We start from the raw sequence: 24,390 nt of genomic DNA on the forward strand, positions 1-24,390 counted from the left end.
CCTTACCAGGACCACAGCCTCAAAGTACTAGAAGGAACATTAAGAGTACCAAATGCGGCTCCTCTTGAGGCTTGTAGACCACATGCTTCCTGTCCCTGCCCTGCTGATATGTAGAGGAACGATGGACCCTGTGCTTCTCCTGCAGCAAAACCAAGAATCCAAGAGAATCCCTCGCGTTGTCTCCTCCTGACTTACTTCAGAAGTGTCACTCGGATTCTCCCTTTGAATCTCCTCCCTCTGAGCATTGAGCCCTACAGAGCTCTCCCAGTATTTTGATAATTCACCAAAAGGGAGACAGAGACAGAAAATAAATATGCTTATTTCTGTGCAACCATATCATGCCCTTTTACTTTCACTTTAATAGGAAATTAAGTTCAACACACTGTTTTTTCAGATGGGGTGTATGACATGCAGCAAATCAAGAGAGAGCAGGAGTAAGAACCCAGATTTCTGACTTCTAGTTGATGCATTTTTCACTTCTTCATGCTGTCTTCTTAGAACTGTGTTTCTATATCTCAGTGGTAACTGTGGTCACCTCCAGATTATGGAATTACAGATGATTTGTAATGTTCTTCTTTTTGCTAGTGTATTTTATCTGATTTTTCCACAGTGACTATACATTAATTGAATAAAAAATACCTAATGTAAACATTTTAAATTAGAAAATTCCCTCAGAAAGCTGAATTAAGCTTTGTTTTTCTAATTTCCCTTCACACTCAAATCCCTAGCCCCACCAAACCTCTCAACAGCAAGAAGAAATCTGAATTACTGTCATCCTCAATGGCAGAAAGAGATTTAACTTTCTCTGGAATTAAGCAGACTTGCGGAAGTGTAGGTAGTTGGGTAGGAGTGAGGTCTCAGAGGCAGTGCTGTGACCTGTGTGTAAGTTCTCCTCCTCTTCACTAGGGGCACTGTCAGCCTACAGGTGCTGCCTCTCTGCTCCACAGCATTACTTGTACTGTAAGGACAGATGATTACACAGAAGACTGTGATGTCAGTACCATTCACATTGAGCAGTGAACTTCTCCCCTCAGCATTATTATCACCCCCAGAGAAATTCCTATTCCATGTACCTCCCACAGTAAACCCAGGACGTTTGTGAGCTTCACATTATCTGTACTTTGTTCTTCACCATCCTCTCTGCCTTATACTCAGCTGGCTATTACCCAATACGTAGGACTCTGTCTTCTGAGGTGCATTAGACACTAGTGGAGTCATAGATAAATGAAGCTGATGGGCTAATTCATGTTAAAATCCAAATGGCCAACACTAGCTCACTGGAGTCACTCCTCTCAACAGTATCTACATTTTAGGGATTACACCTTAATCCCTTGTATCAGGGATAGATCAGGGGAATATGGATTTCTCAAGGATATTAGACCTTATACATTTGTAGTGAAGAAGTCTTTGGAGGACTCTTGCCTCTCTGTATGATAGGGTGGAGGTCATTTCAGCTCAATGTGGCAGCAGTCAGGAAGAAGTATATTACACGAAGTTGGGGAAGAGCAAGGACAAACTGCAGCTTATGGAGATAGGCTGAAGCCTCTGTCTTCCTCTCATCACCTCATACTTCAGTGGCAGGTGGCCTGCAGAAGCAGCTGGTGCCCTTCGCACAAAGAGAAGCCAAGGGAGCTTGTAGGCCTGGCTGCCCATGCCAAGTAGGTGAGCCAGCAGATCAGTAACTGAATGCGTGAACTGCAGTGGTGCCCGGTACCCTACGTCTTCAGAGTGTCTTACGTTGCTGCTTCACTTCTATCTTCAGATTCTCATGTAAACTTCTCTTACAGCCAACTCAATCTGGAACCATATAGCGAAGGTAACTCTAGGAAACATGGCTCAAGCTTAGTTAGGTTGACACAGTATAAAACACCCACTGTCCCTAAAAATCAGTTTCAAAAAGTAGCTTTTCCGATCCATTTACTGGCCAGTAGGGATGTTGAAGTAGGGAGCCAAAGGTGGGGAGGTAAAGTGATAAGGGGAGGGGAGGAAGGGAGCTTTCTTGGTGATCCTCAAAACGTGTGTATAAAAGAAGAGTAGAAAAGCCAGACATGTGAAACGTGCTCATATATACAAATGTTTTTAAATATTTGTGTCCAGGAGGAAAGCATTACAATTGGTTCAAAGTTATATCTGAGAGATACCAAAGGAAACGCGAGGATTTGTGAGTGCCCAGGCTTCCTCTGGAGACCATGGCAAGCCCTAACCCCATCCCATGCTTCTGTATCCTTCTCTGAGTGATGGGCAGTACCAGGGGAAGGAAGCCATAGGAGAAAGGGACAAGTATGACCACAGCACCCCAAGGGCCCTAGAGGGGTGCCCCTAAAGGCACATTCACCAGCTTTCTTCTTTGGCAGAAGCCAGTTAGTTCCCAATGTCCCAGAATGGAATGGAACAATGAGGCTTTACACCACCAAGGTCGTAGGCTTGTTTCAAGAAGCACTTCCTCTCTGTGGGGGAGCAGTGGGTGGGGCGAAATGATAAAAGTTAGTGGAACACAATTCTTTCCAAAGTCCAGATCTTCAAGTGGCCCCAGAAGGTGTGGACGTGCCTTGGTTTTACTCTTCTCACCTTCCTTAGAGGGATTTCTAGTTCAATGGGAACCTTTATCGGTCACGTGTACCCAGGGCTGTTTCTACTCTCATATGGACTGTATCAAGCGGTAGTGGTCTCCAAAGCTGTGATATTCAGTGACTCTTTCCTGTATCCTTCATCCCCTCCCAGGAATAAGGGGAGATGGGCCAGGCTGTGGAAAATGTCCTACGGTGGTTTACTGAAGACGCTGGCTGGCTCTGGCTTGATAGTGTACGAGATCAGCTGCGTGAAGAGAGGGCTGATACTGATGAACAGGGAGCTGCCACCGAGATTTATGTACGGCAAAGAGTGGCAGCACCTCACCATGTTCATCCTTCTCACCCTCAACGGCTGTGTAGAGGTCATGAGCAAGAACTTGCTGCCTCAGCGCTGTGTGTCCCTAGAAAAAGGGACCCTGGTGCTGACTTTCTATGTGCTCCTGCTGTTGTTGGTGTCACATGTTCAGGACTCAGCAGGGGTGGAGCTGCAGGTTCACTCTCTGCTCATCTTGGTGGTGTTGCTGCTGATGCTGGTGTTGACCGTACAGCTGTGGTCTTCCGACACGTTTCAACTCTCGGTGATCGAGACCCTTCTGTTTCAGATCATGGGCTCCTGGCTGGTACAGGCTGGCTTCATTCTGTACAAACCAGTCACTGGCTACCCGTGGCAGGACGATGACATCAATGACATCATGTTTGTCACCACCTTCTTCTGCTGGCATGTGATGATCAATGCTTTGTGCCTGTTGGGAATCTACGGCGTCTCTTACTTTTGGCATTGTTGTTACCGTCCCAGCTGGAAGCTGACGGGGTCCAGAGAAGCTCCATGTTACACGAGCACCGCGGGACCCCTCTACAAATTGCTGCAGGAAGTGGAGCAGGCAGAGAAAGATGACCAGGCTCTCCTTTCAAAGAGCTCACCCTGAGACAGGGCGTGGAATGCCTGGTTCACTGTCCACCCCATCTGTGTCCTTGTGGGTTCTCTCAGACATGTGCATTGTGCCCTCCTTGGTCCCCAGTAAAGGTAACGGCCGTGAAGGCGAGCAGCTGGTCTCCCTCTGCTGGCACATCTCCTGTCCCCGAACCTCTGACCGCTGAGGAGACAAGAAGGGGATGCTAATGGGATTGCTGGGGTCGGGGGAGGGGGTTAAGAGGATCAGGGGGATAGGCAAGTGTGCAAGGAGCGCTATGGTGGGGGAGAGAATGCAATAGAAGGGGGGCCTCTGAAGGGGAGAGTGGAGAGTCCAGCAGGCATTTCGTCACCAGATGCTTCTCCAGGAACAAGTGATTGCCTTTTATCTGACGGAATACTGATTTCTCACAACTCCAAACTGGAATCATTCAAGTCTCATCCTGACAAAGAATAGTGGGTATTTCTGTTTGCTCAGCAAAGTGGCACCACCATGTGGAAGTAGCATCAACAGAACTTATAATTAATTTAAACTGGTTGAAATTACACTCTTTTGCCAACCCTCCTCCCCACCCGCCCCTCCCCAACAGTTTTTAAGGATTGGCTTCATTTCAGATTCAGATTAATAAAGTGAAACTTTATTAATGCTTTATTATTGTAACATTTCAAGTTTTCAGATTTTAAATTTTTATACAATTTAAATTCTCAATATCTCTCCAACTTCCTATTTTATTGCTCCTATTCCTGTCAGAGCTTACCTATTTCACCACCACTACCACTGCACATATAATTTATTAGATCCTCTCCTTGGGTCTTTGCAAATTTTACTGCCTTGCATCTCACAGAAAGCCATCCCACAATCACATTTTTGCCATGTTTTTGGGTACCCAGCATAAAACCCACCTTCATCCTGACCCCATTGAGCACCTCCAAGGAGGCCTTCTTCAAGAACTCTTACTGACTCCCTTGTTCTGGAACTCCTAGGCACTTATACTATACCTGCCGTGTTAATTTGCTCATACAGCTCAACCCTGTGTGATAGGCACGTAGACATATTTTGCTTTGTTCTATTTCTGAAATCATTTTCTCTGGGGAGGTTTTTCCTTACCACCTCAAGTGTAGTCTTCTAAGGGGTAAGGACTTTGTCATATTCAAGTTACATAATTTCCTGTGTATACACCAAATATGTAGCATAGGTGATGCTGAATAAAGGCTTATTTTTTTAATTTAATTTTTAAAAGAAGGATATTTATTTATTTATTTATTTTTGGCTGCATTGGGTTTTCGTTGCTGTGAGCAGCCTTTCTCTAGTTGCGGCGAGCGAGGGTTACTCTTTGTTGCAGTGAGTGGGCTTCTCAAAGCGGTGGCTTCTCTTGTTGTGGAGCATGGGCTCTAGGTGCGCAGGCTTCAGTAGTTGTGGCTCATGGGCTTTAGAGCGCAGGCTCAGTAGTTGTGGCGCATGGGCTTATTAGCTGCTCTGCGGCATGTGGGATCCTCCCGGACCAGGGCTTGAACCCATGTCCCCTGCATTGGCAGGCTGATTCTCAACCACTGCGCCACAAAGGAAGTCCCCAATAAAGACTTATTTGTTTCCGGAATCTCCGCTTACCTGTTCTTTCGAAATGTGTTGCTGGATAGGCCCCAGGTTCTGGGAAGCTCTGGAAGATACCAACAGTCCTAAAGCATGAGTCACCTCCTTAGCAATGGGCCCACTCTCTTCCTCATTCTTAAAGGAACAAGGTATGATGTTATAAGAAAAGGAACGAACCTATTTAAAAATAGGTTATAAGTAAAGGAATGAAAAGAGTATTTATGCTAACACTAACAAAAACTGAGCTGGAGTGACTATTTCAATATCAGACAAAGTACATTTCAGATAAAAGAATACTATGCAAGGACAAAGAAGATCCTTTCATGATGATAAATGGGTCAATTAATTGAAGGACATGACAATCCTGGGAAAAGCTAAATTATAGTAATAGAAAGAAGACCACTGGTCAAGTAGACCTCCCATTGAGCTGCAGTAGTACCTTTGTTGTTGGCTCTCATGCAATGCTGGGGATGTGGGAAGTCAAAGGAGGGTAAAATTGGACTTCCCACCATTCTGGAGCATAAAGGTTTGAACTGATTTTATTTAAAAGAAGAAACAAAAGAACTCTTATTAAATCCTAAATGTTTGGTTGTGAAGCAATTCATAAAAATTACATACAAAAAATTTTGTTTGTTAAAGTGAGAGTTGGAACAACTCAAAAGTCATCAAGGGAGAGGAGATTTGTTACTATCAATCCCTCCAGGCTTATCTCAGGCATTTTCCCCATCTTATTAACCTCTAGTCCAACTTGCCTGATTGCAGTTCCTAAACTGCACCATCCTCTTTCTTATTTTAGGATTCTATACAGACCTAGAAGTTGCTCCCCTCCTATTTTGCCTAACTAACTTTCTCATTTCTGAAAACTCAACTTGATGTCATTTTCTGGAAGAAGTCTTTCCTTATCCTATTCCTTAACTAATTAGGGTCTCTCTGCAGTTATCACTGGGATCACTCATCACAATTCTATAAAAATAGCAAGAATACTGGCTAACCCTTTTATAACACTTATTATTGCCAAGAACAGTTCTAAGATGCTTTACTTGTATTAACACACTTAATTCTCACAATAACCCTATGTGATACGCACAATTATTATTTCCATTCTACAGATGAGGCACAAAGTCACTTATGCAGGATCCTCCAGTTAGAAACTGACAGATTCACATCCAGGCAATTTGGTTCTAACATCTGTGACTCCATTTTCTGTCTTGCCCTCAAAAATGTAGGTGCCATGAGGGCAGATCATATGCTGCATATTCATTACTGTATCTCCAGCACCTGGCAAAGTGCCTGGCACACAGTGGATTCTCAAAAAGTGCGTTGAATGAACAAATGAGTGAATGAATGAATTAAGTAGTTGAATAAATCTATACTATGGACAAACAACATAAGGAAGTAGTTTTGTAAAATGTGAGATCTCGAAGTGCTTGAGACTGGTCATTACCTACCTTTTCTGGCTCCTTGAACAGAATGCACTGTGCTCACATCCTCTCTAGGTGGGACTGGGCGTGGCTTTGCTCCCAGGACCTGGAGTTCTTGCTAGCCTAGACCCCAGGCTAACACAAGCATTGAAACCAAACAGAACCCTGCGAGGCCTTCCTAGGGACAGAAGCTTTAGGCTCCTAGGCCTTCCCTGAGTTCCAAAGAAAAAATTTAATCAGAGAAGTGAGAAAATGCAGAAACAAAGGAAAAGAGTCAAGCAAGAAAAAATAATAGTAGTTTATCCATACAACAAAGTCAAGGACCTTCAGTTCCTCTTCGAGGGCTATAGATAATACTCTGAGCCATATCCTTGAGTTGTTTTACAGATGCTAAAACCCCCACCAGGTGAAAGAAGTTAACTTCATGCTGCCCACCGGCACGTAGACCCCAGACCAATTGGAACCAGAAGGTTGATGATGTTGACTCCAATTACCTCATCACCAACCAATCAGAATATCCCCTAGCTGATCAGGTAGCTTGCGACCCTCTCCCTCACCTTGTCTTTAAAAATCCTTCCCTGAAAGCCAATGGGAGTTCAGGTCTTTTGAGCATGAGCTGCCCATTCTCCTTGCTTGCTCTGTGTTGGATGCCTTACAATAAAGGGTGTACTTTCCTTCACCACAACCCAGTGTCAGTAGACTGGCTGTACTGCAGGTAGGTGAGAGGGCCCAGGTTTGGTTCCTTAACAGCATGACACAAAGCAGTAAGCTCTGCAGCTTCTTACCTGGGTTAACCCCTGTAGCTAAAATATCAACAGGGAAGAGGAGTAAATAGAGAAGTGACTTACTTTCCTTGTTATTGTGTGCTTCATGGTAAAGATAGTCTTCAAATTCTCGGCACTTATGGGGATTAGACATAAATCTGCGATACTTACAAAAGCTCTTGATAAAGCTGATCATCTTTAGCCAGGCTCTCTTTTGGGGAAAGAGAAAGGAGTATCACATATTCATTAACATAGCTTGCTGTTCACTGAGAGTCTATTATGTGCCAGAAACTTGACATTCATTACATTTAATCCTCACCACATCTCCTTTAAAAGAATGTTTTAGCTCCAATTTAAAGGTGAGGAAACTCAGGTCAAAGAACTTGTATAATCTTCCCCAGAATAAGGGGCTGGTAAGTGGAAGATTCTGGCTTCACCCAGGCATGGCTCAGGCCATTAGCAATGCTCTTTCTGCCATAGTCTTTCTACAGTGAAGTTTTGAGATGCCATGATTGGGAGAGGGAGTGTGAGAGCTAAAAACAGAAAGAAACAGAGGGCAGAGATAAGCATGACTCACAGGAAGGGAATAATGGCTCAGGCAGATTTTGAAATGTTGAAGAAATAAGGATATGAGTAAACCATTTCTAAGCATTATAAAAGAAAAATATAATTACATGCACACACTCATACACCCCCCCCCCCGCCACACACACAGGGACACACAAATATGCATGTTATGTTTCTTCATCTGTTTCTTAATAGATACCCAATGATCATTCCCCAGTTTATTTACCCCTTGATAAACTGATACTTAGAGCCAGAAAGATCTAGTTGATCAACTAGTTCAATTGTCTCATTCTATAGAGAGGGAACCTCAATGTAAGCATGGCTTTAGAGAGCCAGTGGTAAAGCACAAAAACACTGGATTTAGTATCAGAAGCTTTGAGTCTGGAGCCTAGCTTCACCTTAACTGGGTAATTTGGATCAACTTCCTTAACCTATGTCTCAATGTCTCTATGAGGAAGATAGAAACAACAGCTTTCAGGGTTGTGGTGAAGGTTAGTGACAATATATGTAAATCACTATGTGCACAAAGTGCACAAGTACCTGCTGAATCCTTTTTATACTTTCTTAACTAAGAGCAACTGGAAGACCTGAAATTAAAACAAAGCATCCTTGTGCTGGGTGCAATATTCTTTTTACTGTCCCACATGATCATTCATGGTACCCTGACATAGAGCTGATCCATATACGGAGGAAATAAAAAGGAGAAATGAAGGAACAGCACGTTTTCATAGCTGGGGTATTGCTTCAATGGGCATAGGCATTATTTTTTTCACTATTCTAATATAATTGTTTTTATTTCACCCAGTGTGTATATAATTTTAGATAGTTGTGATTATAATACATATACAACTTGGGGATCTGTTGGGTTTAAAATTTTTTTTCTCACTTTTTTTTTAATTGAATGAAAGATTCTTTAAACTCTACAATGCTTTACAATTTTCAAATGTCTCACACACATGATTTCATATAATCGTATAACCCTTTTCCCCCCACCCTTATATTGCCCCTCCCTGATTCCCTCTTCTCACTGGTAACCATTAGTTTGTTCTCTGTATCTGTGAGTGGCATAGGCATTATTTTAGAGATACTTTAGCATTATCTTTAGAGTCAGATAGAGCTGGGCTCAAATCTTTCTGATGACCAATTCTACAACACATTGAGCAAGTGATTATTTAAGAGGAGCATGTATTTTTTTTCTCAAATCATATGAAGAGGCTTCCCTGAATAACATTCCTGTCTCCTCTTTCTTTCCTTTTTCTCTCCTCCCATGGGAGAAAGAATGAGTTAGATAATTGATGAGTTTGGAAGAAGGAAATGGGCATGCTTTTCTTTTTAGCCTTTTGCATTCTCTCTGGGAGCTGCTTGACTGCAGACACCTATGTTCAAGTCTGCCCTTTGTCATATAGTAAGGGGTTCACCCAGGTAGGTGGAGGCCTAATTGTTCCTCTATGTCAGTGACTGGACATGTAAGTAAGTAAGGGTGCAAAGAGGATTATCAAACTTACCTGGCTTCACAGCCAATCCATGTCCTCCAAACTAGTTTTCAGCAGTAAAATAACCCTGACATTTTGATCTCCATGTGACCAGCCCCTGTGCCTATCACTCAATTAGTTCTAATCACAGATAGTGAAGACAGGGATTTCCTTAAATTCTCACTGTAACAATTTCTCTGAGCCTCAGATTCCTCCTTTGTAAATGGGATTTGAAAACCTATCCCAAAGAGTAGTTGTTTTAGTGAATAAATAAGCTAACGGTGAAACTCTTGTGTAGTCGACAATGACTAGGCAGTGGTTTCCTTTTCTCCAAAGTCTTGTCTTCACCAACTTTCTCACTGACCTGCAGGTAAGTTGCTGTCTTTGAGGGCTTCCTGGGTAAAGCTAGTGGTATTTGAGTTTCCTTCTCTGGAGGATGAGGTGGAAAGAGATCTTGGTAATCTTTAAACCTGCCAGCAGAAGAGCAAGACTATCAAAGAAGGCAAAAACCTGGCACATAAAAGGTAACAGTCCAGGCAAACGTATCGCAGCTTTTAGAGGAAGGGGGATTTGGGGAATAGTGCGATACTCAAGAATACACTTCTTACCATTCCAAACCTTTGCTCATGTCAACCTGTTCTTCCTGATCAATACTGTAGTGTTCCTTGCTCAGGCAGGTGAACAGAAATATGTGTGTGTGTGTGTGTGTGTATGTGCAGGTAGGCAGGTAGGTAAGAGGGTTCAGGATAAGTTTGGCTTTTCTTTTGCAGGGAAGCTCTGGCAATGAACCGTGAGTGTGGATTAGAGACCAACGTGGCTTTCAGAAGCCAATGAGCAGCTCCAGGGAAAAACTGCCTTCACCCAGCAACACTCACCACTTTTCTTCCAGAGATTTCATGACACAGCCCTGGAGTATTAACAATGTTGTTGTGCTGACATGATGCATGCGAGAGACTTCTTTGATAATAGGGGCATCACACTGCAGCATTCCTTCTAAAAAATGCAAGAGAGAGAAGAAAAGCCATCATTTTCTTCTGTACCATTTCTGAGGTAGCTGGGGGTGTTTTTCATCTTAGGGCCTTACAGTTCCTTATTCTCAATCTGCCTAGACTCAGCTCTCCAAAATTTGTTTGAAAATCTCAAAAACACATTTGGAATGTTACGTGCAAGCATACTTGTAGAGCAAATACTTTCCTGGTTTAGTTCCATTCGAATTTCAAAGGTAAGTGCTTAAAGGGAGAGAAATGTTTAAAGGACTTCATTTCTGCAGCTAGTTTGAAGTTTTCAGTTTAGAAAGAGAGCAGAAGAATAAAGGATTCAAGTTAAATGGCCGAGGCAGATGGGAAATCCAAGATTACCAATAGGTCTTCTGAGGGCAATATGATCCTTCAGGTGTTCAAAGACTACTGTGTTCATTAATGAGACTTAAAAACTTACCGAGGACAGGATCTGCATACTCTTCTTTCACTTCTAGCTCATTCAAAATGATGCACAGAACTTGATATCCTGAGACTCAACAAATAAATATTACTTACAAGTAAAGACTTGTTAATTTTACCTCTTTTTCTACTTTCATAAAATTTATAACCTTATCTTGGTTTACTACAAGCAAAACAAACACACACACAACCTATCTGTTCATCTGTGCCAAAATAGGGGGCTTTATCTTCATTGCTTTGCAATAAGATTTGTTTACCTCCAGGTTGGGATCATGCTCGCCCTCTTTTGTTTTCCTCTAGAATTACAGATCAGTATTTTACTTGCAACTTCTGCTTCTGGACAAGATGAATTTACATGAGTCAGATTTACCCTCCTGCCTTAGGCAAGAAAGTAAGACAAAACCTATGAAACAAAGATTTTCAGGGAGACAGTTCTCCTTTTTGGTACTTTTCAGTACTCTTTACAACCCATGGATGGTGGATACTCCAGGTTTGCATGCTGCTAACTCTTGCTTTTGTATTTAACTACAGTCTACTTGATTTGAGCATCAAATGACTTGAGTTTGAATTCAGGTTCCACCAACCGGACAAGTTAGTTAACTTCTCTGTTTTACCTTCCTCATTAGTAAAATGGAGTTTTTTATCCCTATCTTTTAAGGATTAAATAAAATCCTATGTTCAGGGTTGAATAAAGTTAAATGAGAGGATATAATTCACATATTAAGTACAAGTGTCTTTTTTTTTTTAACATCTTTATTGGAGTATAATTGTTTTACAATGGTGTGTTAGTTTCTGCTCTATAACAAAGTGAATCAGCTATACATATACATATATCCGCATATCACCTCCCTCTTGCGTCTCCCTCCCACCCTCCCTATCCCACACCTGTAGGTGGTCACAAAGCTCTGCGCTGATCTCTCCGTGCGATGCAGCTGCTTCCCACTAGCTATCTATTTTAAATTTGATAGTATATATATGTCAATGCTACTCTCTCACATCGTCCCTGCTTACCCTTCCCCCTCCCCGTGTCCTCAAGTCCATTCTGTACGCCTGTGTCTTTATCCCTGTCTTGACCCTAGGTTCATCAGAACCTCTTTTTTTTAGATTCCATATATATTTGTTAGCATACGGTATTTGTTTTTCTCTTTCCTACTTCACTCTGTATGACCGTCTCTAGGCCCATCTACCTCACTACAAATAACTCAATTTCGTTTCTTTTTATGGTTGACTAATATTCCATCGTATATATGTGCCACATCTTCTTTATCCATTCATCTTTCGATGGACACTTCAGTTGCTTCCATGTCCTGGCTATTGTAAATAGTGCTGCAATGAACATTGTGGTACATGACTCTTTTTGAATTATGGTTTTCTCAGAGTGTATCAGCCCAGTAGTCGGATTGTTGGGTCATGTGGTAGTTCTATTTTTAGTTTTCTAAGGAAGCTCCATACTGTTCTCCATAGTGGCTGTATCAATTTACATTCCCACCAACGGTGCAAGAGTATACTCTTTTCTCCACACCCTTTCCAGCATTTATTGTTTATAGATTTTTTGATGATGTCCATTCTGACCGGTGTGAGGTGATACCTCATTGTAGTTTTGATTTGCATTTTTCTAATGATTAGTGATGTTGAGCATCCTTTCACGTATTTGTTGGCAATTTGTATATCTTCTTTGGAGAACTGTCTATTTAAATTTTTGGCCCATTTTTGGATTGGGTTGTTTGCTTTTTTAATATTGAGCTGCTTGTATATTTTGGAGGTTAATCTTTCGTCAGTTGCTTCGTTTGCAAATATTTTCTCCCATTCTGAGTGTTGCCATTTTGCCTTGTTTATGGTTTCCTTTGCTGTGCAAAAGCTTTTAAGCTGAATTAGGTCCCGTTTGTTTATTTTTGGTTTTGATTCCATTTCTCTAGGAGGTCGGTAAAAAGGGATCTTGCTGTGAGTTATGTGAAAGAGTGTTCTTCCCATGTTTTCCTCTAAGAGTTTTATAGTGTCTGGCCTTACATTTAGGTCTTTAATTCATTTTGAGTTTATTTTTGTGTATGGTGTTAGGGAGTGTTCTAATTTCATTCTTTTTCATATAGCGGTCCAGTTTTCCCAGCACCAATTATTGAAGGGGCTGTCTTTTCTCCATGGTATATTCTTGCCTCCTTTATCAAAGATAAGGTAACCATATGAGCATGGATTTATCTCTGGGCTTTCTATCCTGTTCTGTTGATCTATATTTCTGTTTTTGTGCCAGTACCATACAGTATTGATTACTGCAGCTTTGTAGTATAGTCTGAATTAAGGGAGCCTGATTCCTCCAGCTCTGTTTTTTTCATATAAGAAGAAATAGATACTCTGAATATATATGTATTTGAAGTATGAAGATCTTGTATTGTATTGTAAAGCCCATCAATAAACAACCACTATCAAGGAGGCACCAAACAGCCAAGAAGACAGAGTGACTTAGCCAGTTGATATCATCAAGTCTCTGTCATAATCCACCCTAGCACTGGCACAATGAGCTCATGAACAGAGCATGTAGGTTGCAGGGTTGGAGGCTGCGTATGGACCCAGTAGCATGAGCCCCACATTCACCAAGGCTGACTTAGCTACCAATGCGGCCAAATGTTCAACTTGCCAGCAACAAAGACAAATGCTGAACTCACATATTTCAACATCCCTTGTAGAAATCCAACTACCCATTTGGTAACAAGTTGATGACACTGGACATTTTTACGCCAGAGGGGGCAACTCTTCATCTGGACTGGAACTGACATGTATTTCTAACTTCAAGGCTTCAGTCAGCATTGATGTTTGGGGGCTTACAAGTGTTTGATCTCCTGAATAGGATCCCACATAACATTGCCTTTGATCAAGGGATACACTTACAGTAAAGGGAGTTGGCAATGGGCAAATGGTAATGGGGTCCACTAGTTTTGTCACCTGTGATAGCTGCTAGCCTGGTAGAGTAACAACCTTTTTTTTGAAGGTCTCGCTGTGAAACCAGCTTGGAGATGATACCTTGGGCCACGTCCTCCAGGATAAAATAAAGAACATTATATGGTGCTGTGGCCCCAGTAAGTTGAATGTTGAATATGAGAATCAAGGGATGAAAGTAGAAGAGATCCATTTACCATCAGAATCAGTGATTTACTGAGGGAAAATTTTAATCCTTACAACTTTAGGTTCTGTGGGTCTAGACCAGCACTGTCCAATAGAAATATAATGTGCACCATGTATACAATTTAAAAATTTCTAGTAGTCAAATTTAAAAAGTTAAAAGGAAAAGAGTGAAATTAATTTTAGTCATATATTTTATTTAACTTATTGGTACCAGCTACACACGAAGAGCTCAATGGCCACATGGGGCTAGTGGCTCCTGTGTAGGACAGAACCAGCCTAGAGGTCCTGGTTCCCAGAGTGGGAATGCTTCTACTAGGGACACAGTAGGAGCTCAATCACTTCAAGTTTCTTATGCCAAGAGGCTAGCAGACAAGCAAAGGAGTCACCACACTGACAGGGCAATTGACTATAATCATTAGGGTCATCAGTTATGCAGCAGCGGCAGGGGAGCTTTCATTTGGCACTCTTAGTATTCCCTTGTCCAATTTTAATGATAAATTAACAAGTGAGCAGTCACAGCCTGAGAAGTCATGATAACCAGGGGCTCATGTTCTCAGGGATGAAAGTCTATGTTATCTTGCCAAGTTAGCCCCTCAAGACCAGCAGAGCCACTAGCTGAGCATAAAAGGAATCTATCATGGGTAGCAAAGCAGGGAGAAGTATTTGTTGTGATCTCCAGACAAGCTGTAGTAAAGTTTGTCAGCCATTCTTGTATAAGTTGCCTAGGAAAAGAAACCAATCAGACTCCTGGAAGAACTGTTCCAAGATGGGTAAAATTTCCTTACAAAGCAAGTGGACAGTACTGAGTTCTGTGGGCATGGCTTAGCTCCTTTCTTTAGGAGCAAAGCACTCATTCCCCCAGCTGCCTGGAGTCATTGGCTGCTGACACTCACAGCTCAGGTCCCCTCTGGAAGTGGTCTTGGCCAAAGGGCACTGCCCAGCCTGAGGTTATGTCCTCCCAAAGGCAGCCACATTTGAGTCAATGAGAAGATACAAAAGTTTCTTGCTTCAGTGAGGGACAACTCTGAAGGCCCATCCTAGCTTTACAGCTTCCTATAGGATCTGCTGACATTTATCATAACTACCTCACAGTTCAGCATCTACATCTGCCCAGTTCTGCTTTCCTCACTCCCTATGGCTGTTATTTCTAAGACACGCCCCCAACAAACCTCCTTCCACAAATCTCTGACTCCAGGAATCTTGGCAGAAGACAAATCTGCATTATTTAAAACCCCAGAGTGATGAGTAGGTAAGAAGGTAGGAATTAACGATTTCATCCTCATCCTCCTTCATTTATAATTGCATCTGATTTTCATTAAACCCTTCTTTGGCTTTGTAGGAGAAAATATAAACAAGATCATTCTCTGCTGACCATTCTTCTTTTGGCTTATGCCTCTTGAGTTTGGAGATTCTCTCTTACCTGGTTGTCTCAAATCTATCCCTGAGTTTAAACACTTACCTATTTGAGGTGATTTTTCACAATATATTTTGTAGTCATCACTGATCTTCTCTATGGCCACCTTTGGATACTTACAGCAGAGTTCCTCGAAGGACATTTTCTCTATGTCTATCAAGTAGGGAAAAACAGGAATGGAGTCTAGTTGCCCACTCTGGTTTCAAAGATTCATGTACTTTTTTTGATGGTATTGCCTTTAAAATGTTATTTTAGTAGGACAATAGTGTTTTAATGGAATGTTTACACAGGGACACAAGTTTCCTAGGCCAAATTAGAAGCAAGATTACACAGCCTCCCCTGTCCTCCAGAATGGGGGCTTCTGCCCTTCTTGGGGACACCTGACCCATGGAGATTTTCTGCCTAAGGTATACTCGGGTAACTGATATGACTTTGAAAGAGGCACTTATTGTTAACACATATACAAGAAGTAATTCATCCAAATGAATACTGACCCCTTCAAACCCCGTCTATTATAGGGAGGAGCTGCGAATGCATTTCACATATTCTGCTACTGTGTCAAAGAATTTGATGCACATATGGATAGTAGATGGCAAATAACATGCTAGGACCTTTTTCTCTTTCTTGGCTCTGTCTTTGGGAATTACTTTCAAAATTAGACAATTCATATATCTGAATATCATAAATAGTTGTGAATCATTGTCCCTTGAGAGTGAATTATTTTTTCTAGGGGTAGCTATACATCATTTCTAGGCATGCCTGGTGAATTGAGAGGGAAGGCCTTTTTGTATCCAAAATGAGATGGGGCAGTAAGACTGAGGCAGCAAGAGAAGTTTTAATGATGTATTAGGCAATGGCAGAATAGCAGCGCCTTGCCTACCAAGGTCAAAACACTCATTTGTGTTGTGAGTTCTGGGGTTTAGAGTAAGTCTAATCACACACAGCTCCCCTGGAACTCTCCAGGGCAGTCCAGTACTTTTTGAGGTTATACTGGTGGAGTCTAGAAGGAATATGGGGTGTGGCCCTGTGAATGTCATTTGTCCCTATGCCAGCATTGTCATTGCCATCATTACCATCTCTCACCAGGGGAATCTGTAGTGGTAAGAGCAGTGGATTATTGCTGTAAAGAATCCAGGTTTCTAGTCCTGCCTCAATCCCTCCCTTGTGGAGAAACCTTGAGCAAGTCTTCTTACCTCTCTGAGGCTCAGTTTCTCCACATGAAAGATGAGAGTATTCTAGCTCTGATGCTCAGTGAGTTTATGGGATAGTCTGAGTGGAGGCATCAGCCTACCTGGGAGTCAGGGCCCCAGCTTGGACAAATGCACAGGAGGCCTTTTATCGGGTTAGATTTGCATTTCAAAAAAGCACTGGTGGAGAAAGTAATGGGGTGTGCTGGGGGGAGGGAGGGGGCATCTCCATGGAGGTGATTCCCACTCTTCCTGACCACCCCTGGCATTCCATGGCTACCAAGGGAATGTCTCTTGCCCAGTATGTATGTGGTCAAATTTACCAGCCATCCATTCTTTCACTTTTCTCTTGATCCCTAGGAGAGGATTTGGAATGTTTGGGATTTAGGGAAAAGGTGAAATCCTGAGGTAAAACAGAGGGCCTGTTCATGCTAGATTTAAATAACTCATGCCCAAACATGCTCTGAGGAACAAGCATCCGAAGCATCCTGTTTTGTATACAGAGTGCACATCAAAGTTTTAAGAGTTGAGGGTTACATTTTTTAGTGTAATCTAACAAGTACTACTTATTGAGGACCTGCTTGCTGTGCAAATGGATTACCTTCAATGCTTTCAATGGTGCCATCATCCCCATTCTATAGATGAGGAAAGGAGGCTCAGGGAGATAAAGTGACTTGCCAAGTAAGCTCACAGAGCAAGGAAGTGGTGGAAATGAATATTCAAAGCTTTTGCTTACTAATATGTATCCATATTTTTCAAAGTGAATGTCACGACTCAATTGTATGCCAAAAAACAGAGTCATCACCAGCTTTTACAAAATAAAATGGAATAAAATAGAGAGTATGAGAGTGTATCATCTTATGTAATAAGGGCAGGTATTGCTTTGTGAAATTTTTTTTTATATATACGCTCACATCTATACACAGGTATATGTTCTCTGGATCATGAAGTCAAATGTATTTATTGTGCATTGAAGTTTGAGAAATATTGCAGTACTCTGATTGCCTCAGCATTGATAATTAAAGCTGTTTGTTCAATCTGAATAATAATGGCTACTCTTACTGTTGCCAAATGTTGTGCTAATGACTTTCATAGATGATCTTGGATCATCTTCACAACAAACCTATTATTCCCATCTTACAGATGAGAGAACTGGGGCTTCAAGAGAGGTTTGATACATTGCTCAGGTTCACACAGCTGCTAGTAGAGCTAGGATGTAACCCAGATCTCTGGGACAGGAGAGCCTGTGCTCCTAACCACTTCTTTCCACTGCCTGGGTGACTGGTGCGTTATGTTGGGAGGAAGGTGGCCGTTAAAAATATATTCAAGGAAGTGTTTTGGACCTGATTCTGGGGGAGATGTGCTGAGGTGGAACGTGCTTTTCAGATGCATGAAATGAAGTAGTCAGTGTAACTGTGGTGTTGCTTGGTGGGCAGGAGTCTGGCCAAACTTGAGAGCTCTGGCTCCCTTCAGATCCAGTGGGGGCCTCGGCAGTCAGTCAGTCTGGATCCAGATCCTGGCTCTGCCGCTTCCTGTGTGACCTTGGGAATGTAATTTATCCTCTCTGTGCCTCAGTTACTCTGTACTTACCTCATACATAATTTGAAGATCAAATGAGGTCATCTTTGCATTGCACAGTGCCGACACATAGTAAATACTCACTAAATGTTAAATACTAATATTTCCCAGTGGCTTATGTGTAAGATAAAAAATTATGATGACTGACCTTACTTGCCAGAGACACTGGAGACTTCCTTTCTAGCCAGAGAGACCCGCCTTGCTTCAAATCCTCAGTAGCTATCTTTTGCCACTGCATAGATTCCATTTCTTCCATGTTAGCCAAACCCTGGCTTAGCTCCAGAGATTCCTCAAATCTCTTATAAGAAAGAATGGTCGCTTCTTTGCTTATAGATTCTCTTTGATGCCACCTGGTTCTGGTGAGCCTGCTCTGAGTCTAAGAGAAGGGGATGGAGGCAGACAGCATTTGCTACAGGAACTAGACCAGAAGCAAGATTTTTACACCAGTCCTTCTGTGCCTCCCTGTCACATGGAGTCTGATTATTTTCAATTTGTTAAGAACTATTGTTCCTTTACACACACACACACACACACACACGCACACATGCACACACACACACCCATCCCTCTTCAAATCAAACTCATTTTCTATGAGGGAGAAATTCTATATGAATGTGGCTTCTTCAGATTCAGCTTATGCACTTGAATCTTTTTCCTTGAGAGGATTACCTTTAGAACATCAGGGACCATGTCAACCCCCAGTTGTCAAAAGGAAAAAACAAAATTTATTTTACTTTAACTTACAACACTCCTAAAAGAGCAGTTACTCCCTTTTCTTTCCTCAACCTCATGATTCCTCCCCAACTCAAAGTCCCTCCTACTGTAAAAATGAGAAACCAGTAGTCCTCTTCATCCAGTAATTCAGCATACCAGCGGCTAAGCATCTGAAATCTAAACACAACATAAGCGTTTTGAGGAGATGCTTGCTGTATCTCTCCTGCTAGTATTCATGTGGGAGAAGAGTAGGCTGCAGATTCTGGATTCTCTAATTTGGAGACATAATGGAACAACCAACATTAGCCATGACCAACCAGGAGGTTCCTTTGCCTCTGTGAGTATGACAACTCCCACCGCAGCCTCTCTCTGAATCTCAAAGAACAGTAATCAATATTTACTTAATCCCAGGGATGCAAGGATTCTTCAATATACGCAAATCAATCAATGTGATACACCATATTAACAAATTGAAGAATAAAAACCATATGATCATCTCAATAGATGCAGAAAAAGCTTTTGACAAAATTCAACACCCATTTCTGATAAAAACTCTCCAGAAAGTGGGCATAGAGGGAACCTACCTCAACATAATAAAGGCCATATATGACAAACCCACAGCAAACATCATTCTCAATGGTGAAAAACTGAAAGCATTTCCTCTAAGATCAGGAACGAGACAAGGATGTCCACTCTCACCACTATTATTCAACATAGTTCTGGAAGTCCTAGCCACGGCAATCAGAGAAGAAAAAGAAATAAAAGGAATACAAATTGGAAAAGAAGAAGTAAAACTGTCACTGTTTGCGGATGACATGATACTATACATAGAGAATCCTAAAACTGCCACCAGAAAACTGCTAGAGCTGATTAATGAATATGGTAAAGTTGCAGGATACAAAATTAATGCACAGAAATCTCTTGCATTCCTATACACTAATGATGAAAAATCTGAAAGAGAAATTATGGAAACACTCCCATTTACCATTGCAACAAAAAGAATAAAATACCTAGGAATAAACCTACCTAGGGAGACGAAAGACCTGTATGCAGAAAACTATAAGACACTGATGAAAGAAATTAAAGATGATACCAACAGATGGAGAGATATACCATGTTCTTGGATTGGAAGAATCAACATTGTGAAAATGAGTATACTACCCAAAGCAATCTACAGATTCAATGCAATCCCTATCAAATTACCAATGGCATTTTTTACGGAGCTAGAACAAATCATCTTAAAATTTGTATGGAGACACAAAAGACCCCGAATAGCCAAAGCAGTCTTGAGGGAAAAAAATGGAGCTGGAGGAATCAGACTCCCAGACTTCAGACTATACTACAAAGCTACAGTAATCAAGACAGTATGGTACTGGCACAAAAACAGAAACATAGATCAATGGAACAAGATAGAAAGCCCAGAGATTAACCCACGCACCTATGGTCAACTAATCTATGACAAAGGAGGCAAAGATATACAATGGAGAAAAGACAGTCTCTTCAATAAGTGGTGCTGGGAAAACTGGACAGCTACATGTAAAAGAATGAAATTAGAATACTCCCTAACACCATACACAAAAATAAACTCAAAATGGATTAGAGACCTAAATATAAGACTGGACACTATAAAACTCTTAGAGGAAAACATAGGAAGAACACTCTTTGACATAAATCACAGCAAGATCTTTTTTGATCCACCTCCTAGAGTAATGGAAATAAAAACAAAAATAAACAAATGGGACCTAATGAAACTTCAAAGCTTTTGCACAGCAAAGGAAACCATAAACAAGACGAAAAGACAACCCTCAGAATGGGAGAAAATATTTGCAAATGAATCAACGGACAAAGGATTAATCTCCAAAATATATAAACAGCTCATTCAGCTCAATATCAAAGAAACAAACACCCCAATCCAAAAATGGGCAGAAGACCTAAATAGACATTTCTCCAAAGAAGACATACAGATGGCCACGAAGCACATGAAAAGATGCTCAACATCACTAATTATTAGAGAAATGCAAATCAAAACTACAATGAGGTATCACCTCACTCCTGTTAGAATGGGCATCATCAGAAAATCTACAAACAACAAATGCTGGAGAGGGTGTGGAGAAAAGGGAACCCTCTTGCACTGTTGGTGGGAATGTAACTTGATACAGCCACTATGGAGAACAGTATGGAGGTTCCTTAAAAAACTAAAAATAGAATTACCATATGACCCAGCAATCCCACTACTGGGCATATACCCAGAGAAAACCGTAATTCAAAAAGACACATGCACCCGAATGTTCATTGCAGCACTATTTACAATAGCCAGGTCATGGAAGCAACCTAAATGCCCATCAACAGACAAATGGATAAAGAAGTTGTGGTACATATATACAATGGAATATTACTCAGCCATAAAAAGGAACGAAATTGAGTCATTTGTTGAGACATGGATGGATCTAGAGACTGTCATACAGAGTGAAGTAAGTCAGAAAGAGAAAAACAAATATCGTATATTAATGCATGTATGCGGAACCTAGAAAAATGGTACAGATGAGCCAGTTTGCAGGGCAGAAGTTGAGACACAAATGTAGAGAATGGTCATATGGACACCAAGGGGGGAAAACTGCGGTGAGGTGGGGATGGTGGTGTGCTGGATTGGGCAATTGGGATTGACATGTATACACTGATGTGTATGAAACTGATGCCTAATAAGAACCTGCAGTATAAAAAAACAAACAAAACAACTAATACTAAACTTTCATGGGGTTATTTGTATGGAAATATGTTAATATAAATGTTTCAGACATTACATAAAATTTCTAAAAATCTTATATTTGTATTTGTATGGAAATATGTATGGAAATATGTTAATATAAATGTTTCAGACATTACATGAAATTTCTAAAAATCTTATATTTGTATTTGTATGGAAATATGTATGGAAATATGTTAATATAAATGTTTCAGACATTACATGAAATTTCTAAAAATCTTATATGTTCTGGTATAATGTTATAAGTAATAATCCTAGTTATTACTTTAAAATGTATATCTCAGAAATAACTAATTTTCTTGTCAACTGCATTATTATGAACTTTCATCAAATCTTTAACCGTGGTCATTTTTAAGTCTTTTGTCATTTACAGACAGTTCTGGGTGTACTCTGATGATTTTGCAAATATGTTCCTATAAAAGGGTTTCATCTTCAAGAAATTCATGGAAAAGACTCTGACAAGTACAGGTTTCTGGTAACTGACTGTACTGCTGAACTGAATGAATAAGCATTTTCAGAACTCTAATGAAAAACTGATGAACTCATAAAAGTGCTAACAAAAGATCAAGATGAAAAAAAAATTAATTACATGGGACTGAGTGAACTGATGAGGATGAGTATAATTTTTGTGACTTTCTGTCTGAATTAAAAAAAAAAAAAATCCCACAAGGACTCAGAGGCAAAGAATATACAAATCAATTTTCACTGCAAAGTAAAGGAGCTGTTACAGTGGAGGATTACTGGACTGAATGTCAATATTATGACATAGTATGAGTGTGTTTCATGTTTGGTAATTGCAATCATTGTTGCTTTTGTTGTGGTCATCCATGTACAATGCTTGGTGTCAGTCTATTTATGTCTTGTAAAAATAAAATACAGTGTGTGTGTGTGTGTGAATAAAAAAAAAAAAAAAAAAAAAAAAAAAAAAAAAAAAAAGAAACAATGGAGATACAGAGCAACAAGCAAAAAAAAGATAAAAGGCAGTACTAAGTCTTTATTTATCAATAATCACCCTAAATGTAAATGGATTGAATTCATTAGTCAAAAGACCCAGTGGCTGAACAGATTAAAAAACAAGACCCAACTATATGCTGCTTCCAGGAGACTCATCTCAGCCCTAAAGACAAACACAGGCTCAAAGTGAAGGGATGGAAGATGATACTCCAAGCAAATGGCAGCCAAAAGAAAGCAGATGTACTTGTACTCATATCAGACAAAATAGACTTCAAGCCAAAAGGTAACAAGAGAAAAAGGTGGACACTGTATAATGATAAAGGGGACAATTCATCAAGAGGACATAACAATGATTATATATGCACCTAAAATAGAAGCATTAAGATATATAAAGTGATCATTAATAGACCCAAAGGGAGAAATTGACAGCAAGACAGTAATAGTAGGGGACTTTAATACCCCACTTACATCAGTACATAGATCACCCAGACAGAAACTCAACTAGGAAATAATGGCCTTAAATGAAACATTGAACCAGATGGATTTGATAGACTTGTACAGAATATTCCATTCAAATGAGTAGAGTACACATTCTTCTCAAGGGCACATGGAACATTCTCAATCATAGACCATATGTTGAAACACAAAACAAGTCTCCATAAATTTAAGAAGATTGAAATTATATCAAGCATCTTTTCCAACACAACGGTATAAAACTAGAAATCAACTACAAGAAGAAAGTTGGAAAAATCACAAATGTGTGGAGGCTAAACAACAGGCTACTGAACAACTATTGAGTCAATGAAGAAATCAAAGGAGAAATTTTAAAAACCTGAAGACAAGTGAAAATGAAAATATGACATACCAAAATCTATAGGTTGTAGCGAAAGTGGTACAAAGAGGGTAGTTTATAGCAATATAGGCCCACCTCAAGAAACAACTCAAATAAACAATATAATTTTGTACATAAAGAAACTAGAAAAAGAAGAACAAACAGAACCTGAAGTCAGTTGAAGGAAGGAAATAAAAGATTTATGATTCTATCTAATAACTAGTGAATAAACGATCAAATTGATTTCTTAAGAAACAATGCTTAATAGAGCATTTTCCATTAGAAGAAATAATCAGACATGAAGCAAAATGATAGGAATAAATAATAAATAAAACAGTATCTAAAATCCCATGATTGCTTTTTAAAATTTGACCTATTTTTCTTTTTTCTCTTTTTCTTAATAAATTTTATTTATTTATTTATTTATTTATTTATTTATTTATTTATTTATTTATTTATTTATGGCTGCATTGGGTCTTCATTGCTGGGTGTGGGCTTTCCCTAGTTGTGGCGAGCGGGGGCTACTCTTCGTTGTGGCGCACAGGCTTCTCATTGCAGTGGCTTCTCTTGTTGTGGAGTATGGGCTCTAAGGCACGCAGGCTTCAGTAGTTGTGGCACACAGTCTCAGTAGTCGTCGCCCGTGGGCTCTAGACCTCAGGCTCAGTAGTTGTGGCACACAGGCTTAGTTGGTCCATGGTAGGTGAGATCTTCCTGGACCAGGGATCAAACCCATGTCCCCGGCATTGGCAGGCAGATTCTTAACCACTGTGCCACCAAGGAAGTCCCTATATTTTATTTTTCTCCAATTCTTTTTTGTTAGAATGTATTAGAGTTTCCTTCAGAATTGTGTTTGTCCATCACTTGGTAAACCTTCTTGGCCTCTCCTCAGAACAGTGTGTAAAGAGCTAGATAGTAAATATTTTAGTCTGTGTGGGCCACAGACCAAACGGTCTCTGTTGCAATGATTCAACTGTGTAGTTAGAGCACATGATGACATGTAAACAAACAGGCATAGCTGTGTTGCAATAAAACTTTATTTATGGACACTGAAATTTGAATTTCATATAATACCCATGTGGCATGATGCATTCTTCTTTTG

The 24,390-nt window shown here is 40.5% G+C and overlaps 2 protein-coding genes across 2 annotated transcripts in view; one reads left to right on the forward strand and one right to left on the reverse strand.

The window, feature by feature from the left end:
* Positions 1-2,593: 2,593 nt before the first annotated feature.
* LOC118890087 (transmembrane epididymal protein 1A-like) lies at positions 2,594-3,626 on the forward strand. Its single transcript, XM_036842404.1, has one exon. It carries the CDS (start codon positions 2,594-2,596, stop codon positions 3,494-3,496), a length of 903 nt encoding a protein of 300 aa, XP_036698299.1. The 3' UTR covers positions 3,497-3,626.
* Positions 3,555-24,390, reverse strand: part of LOC118880186 (regulator of G-protein signaling protein-like) — a 37,681-nt gene continuing 16,845 nt past the window's right edge. The window contains 8 exon segments of the mRNA XM_036823727.1: positions 3,555-3,664; positions 7,341-7,467; positions 9,576-9,765; positions 10,171-10,288; positions 10,733-10,801; positions 15,308-15,415; positions 18,181-18,403; positions 18,849-18,911. Coding sequence (XP_036679622.1) covers positions 3,555-3,664; positions 7,341-7,467; positions 9,576-9,765; positions 10,171-10,288; positions 10,733-10,801; positions 15,308-15,415; positions 18,181-18,403; positions 18,849-18,911 — 1,008 coding nt within the window.

The sequence above is a fragment of the Balaenoptera musculus genome, chromosome 1, assembly GCF_009873245.2.
Source record: "Balaenoptera musculus isolate JJ_BM4_2016_0621 chromosome 1, mBalMus1.pri.v3, whole genome shotgun sequence".
NCBI lineage: Eukaryota > Metazoa > Chordata > Mammalia > Artiodactyla > Balaenopteridae > Balaenoptera > Balaenoptera musculus.

Excerpts from the sequence above, each read along its gene's own strand:
- LOC118890087 (XM_036842404.1), top strand. The coding sequence starts at position 2,594 with ATGGGAACCTTTATCGGTCACGTGTACCCAGGGCTGTTTCTACTCTCA.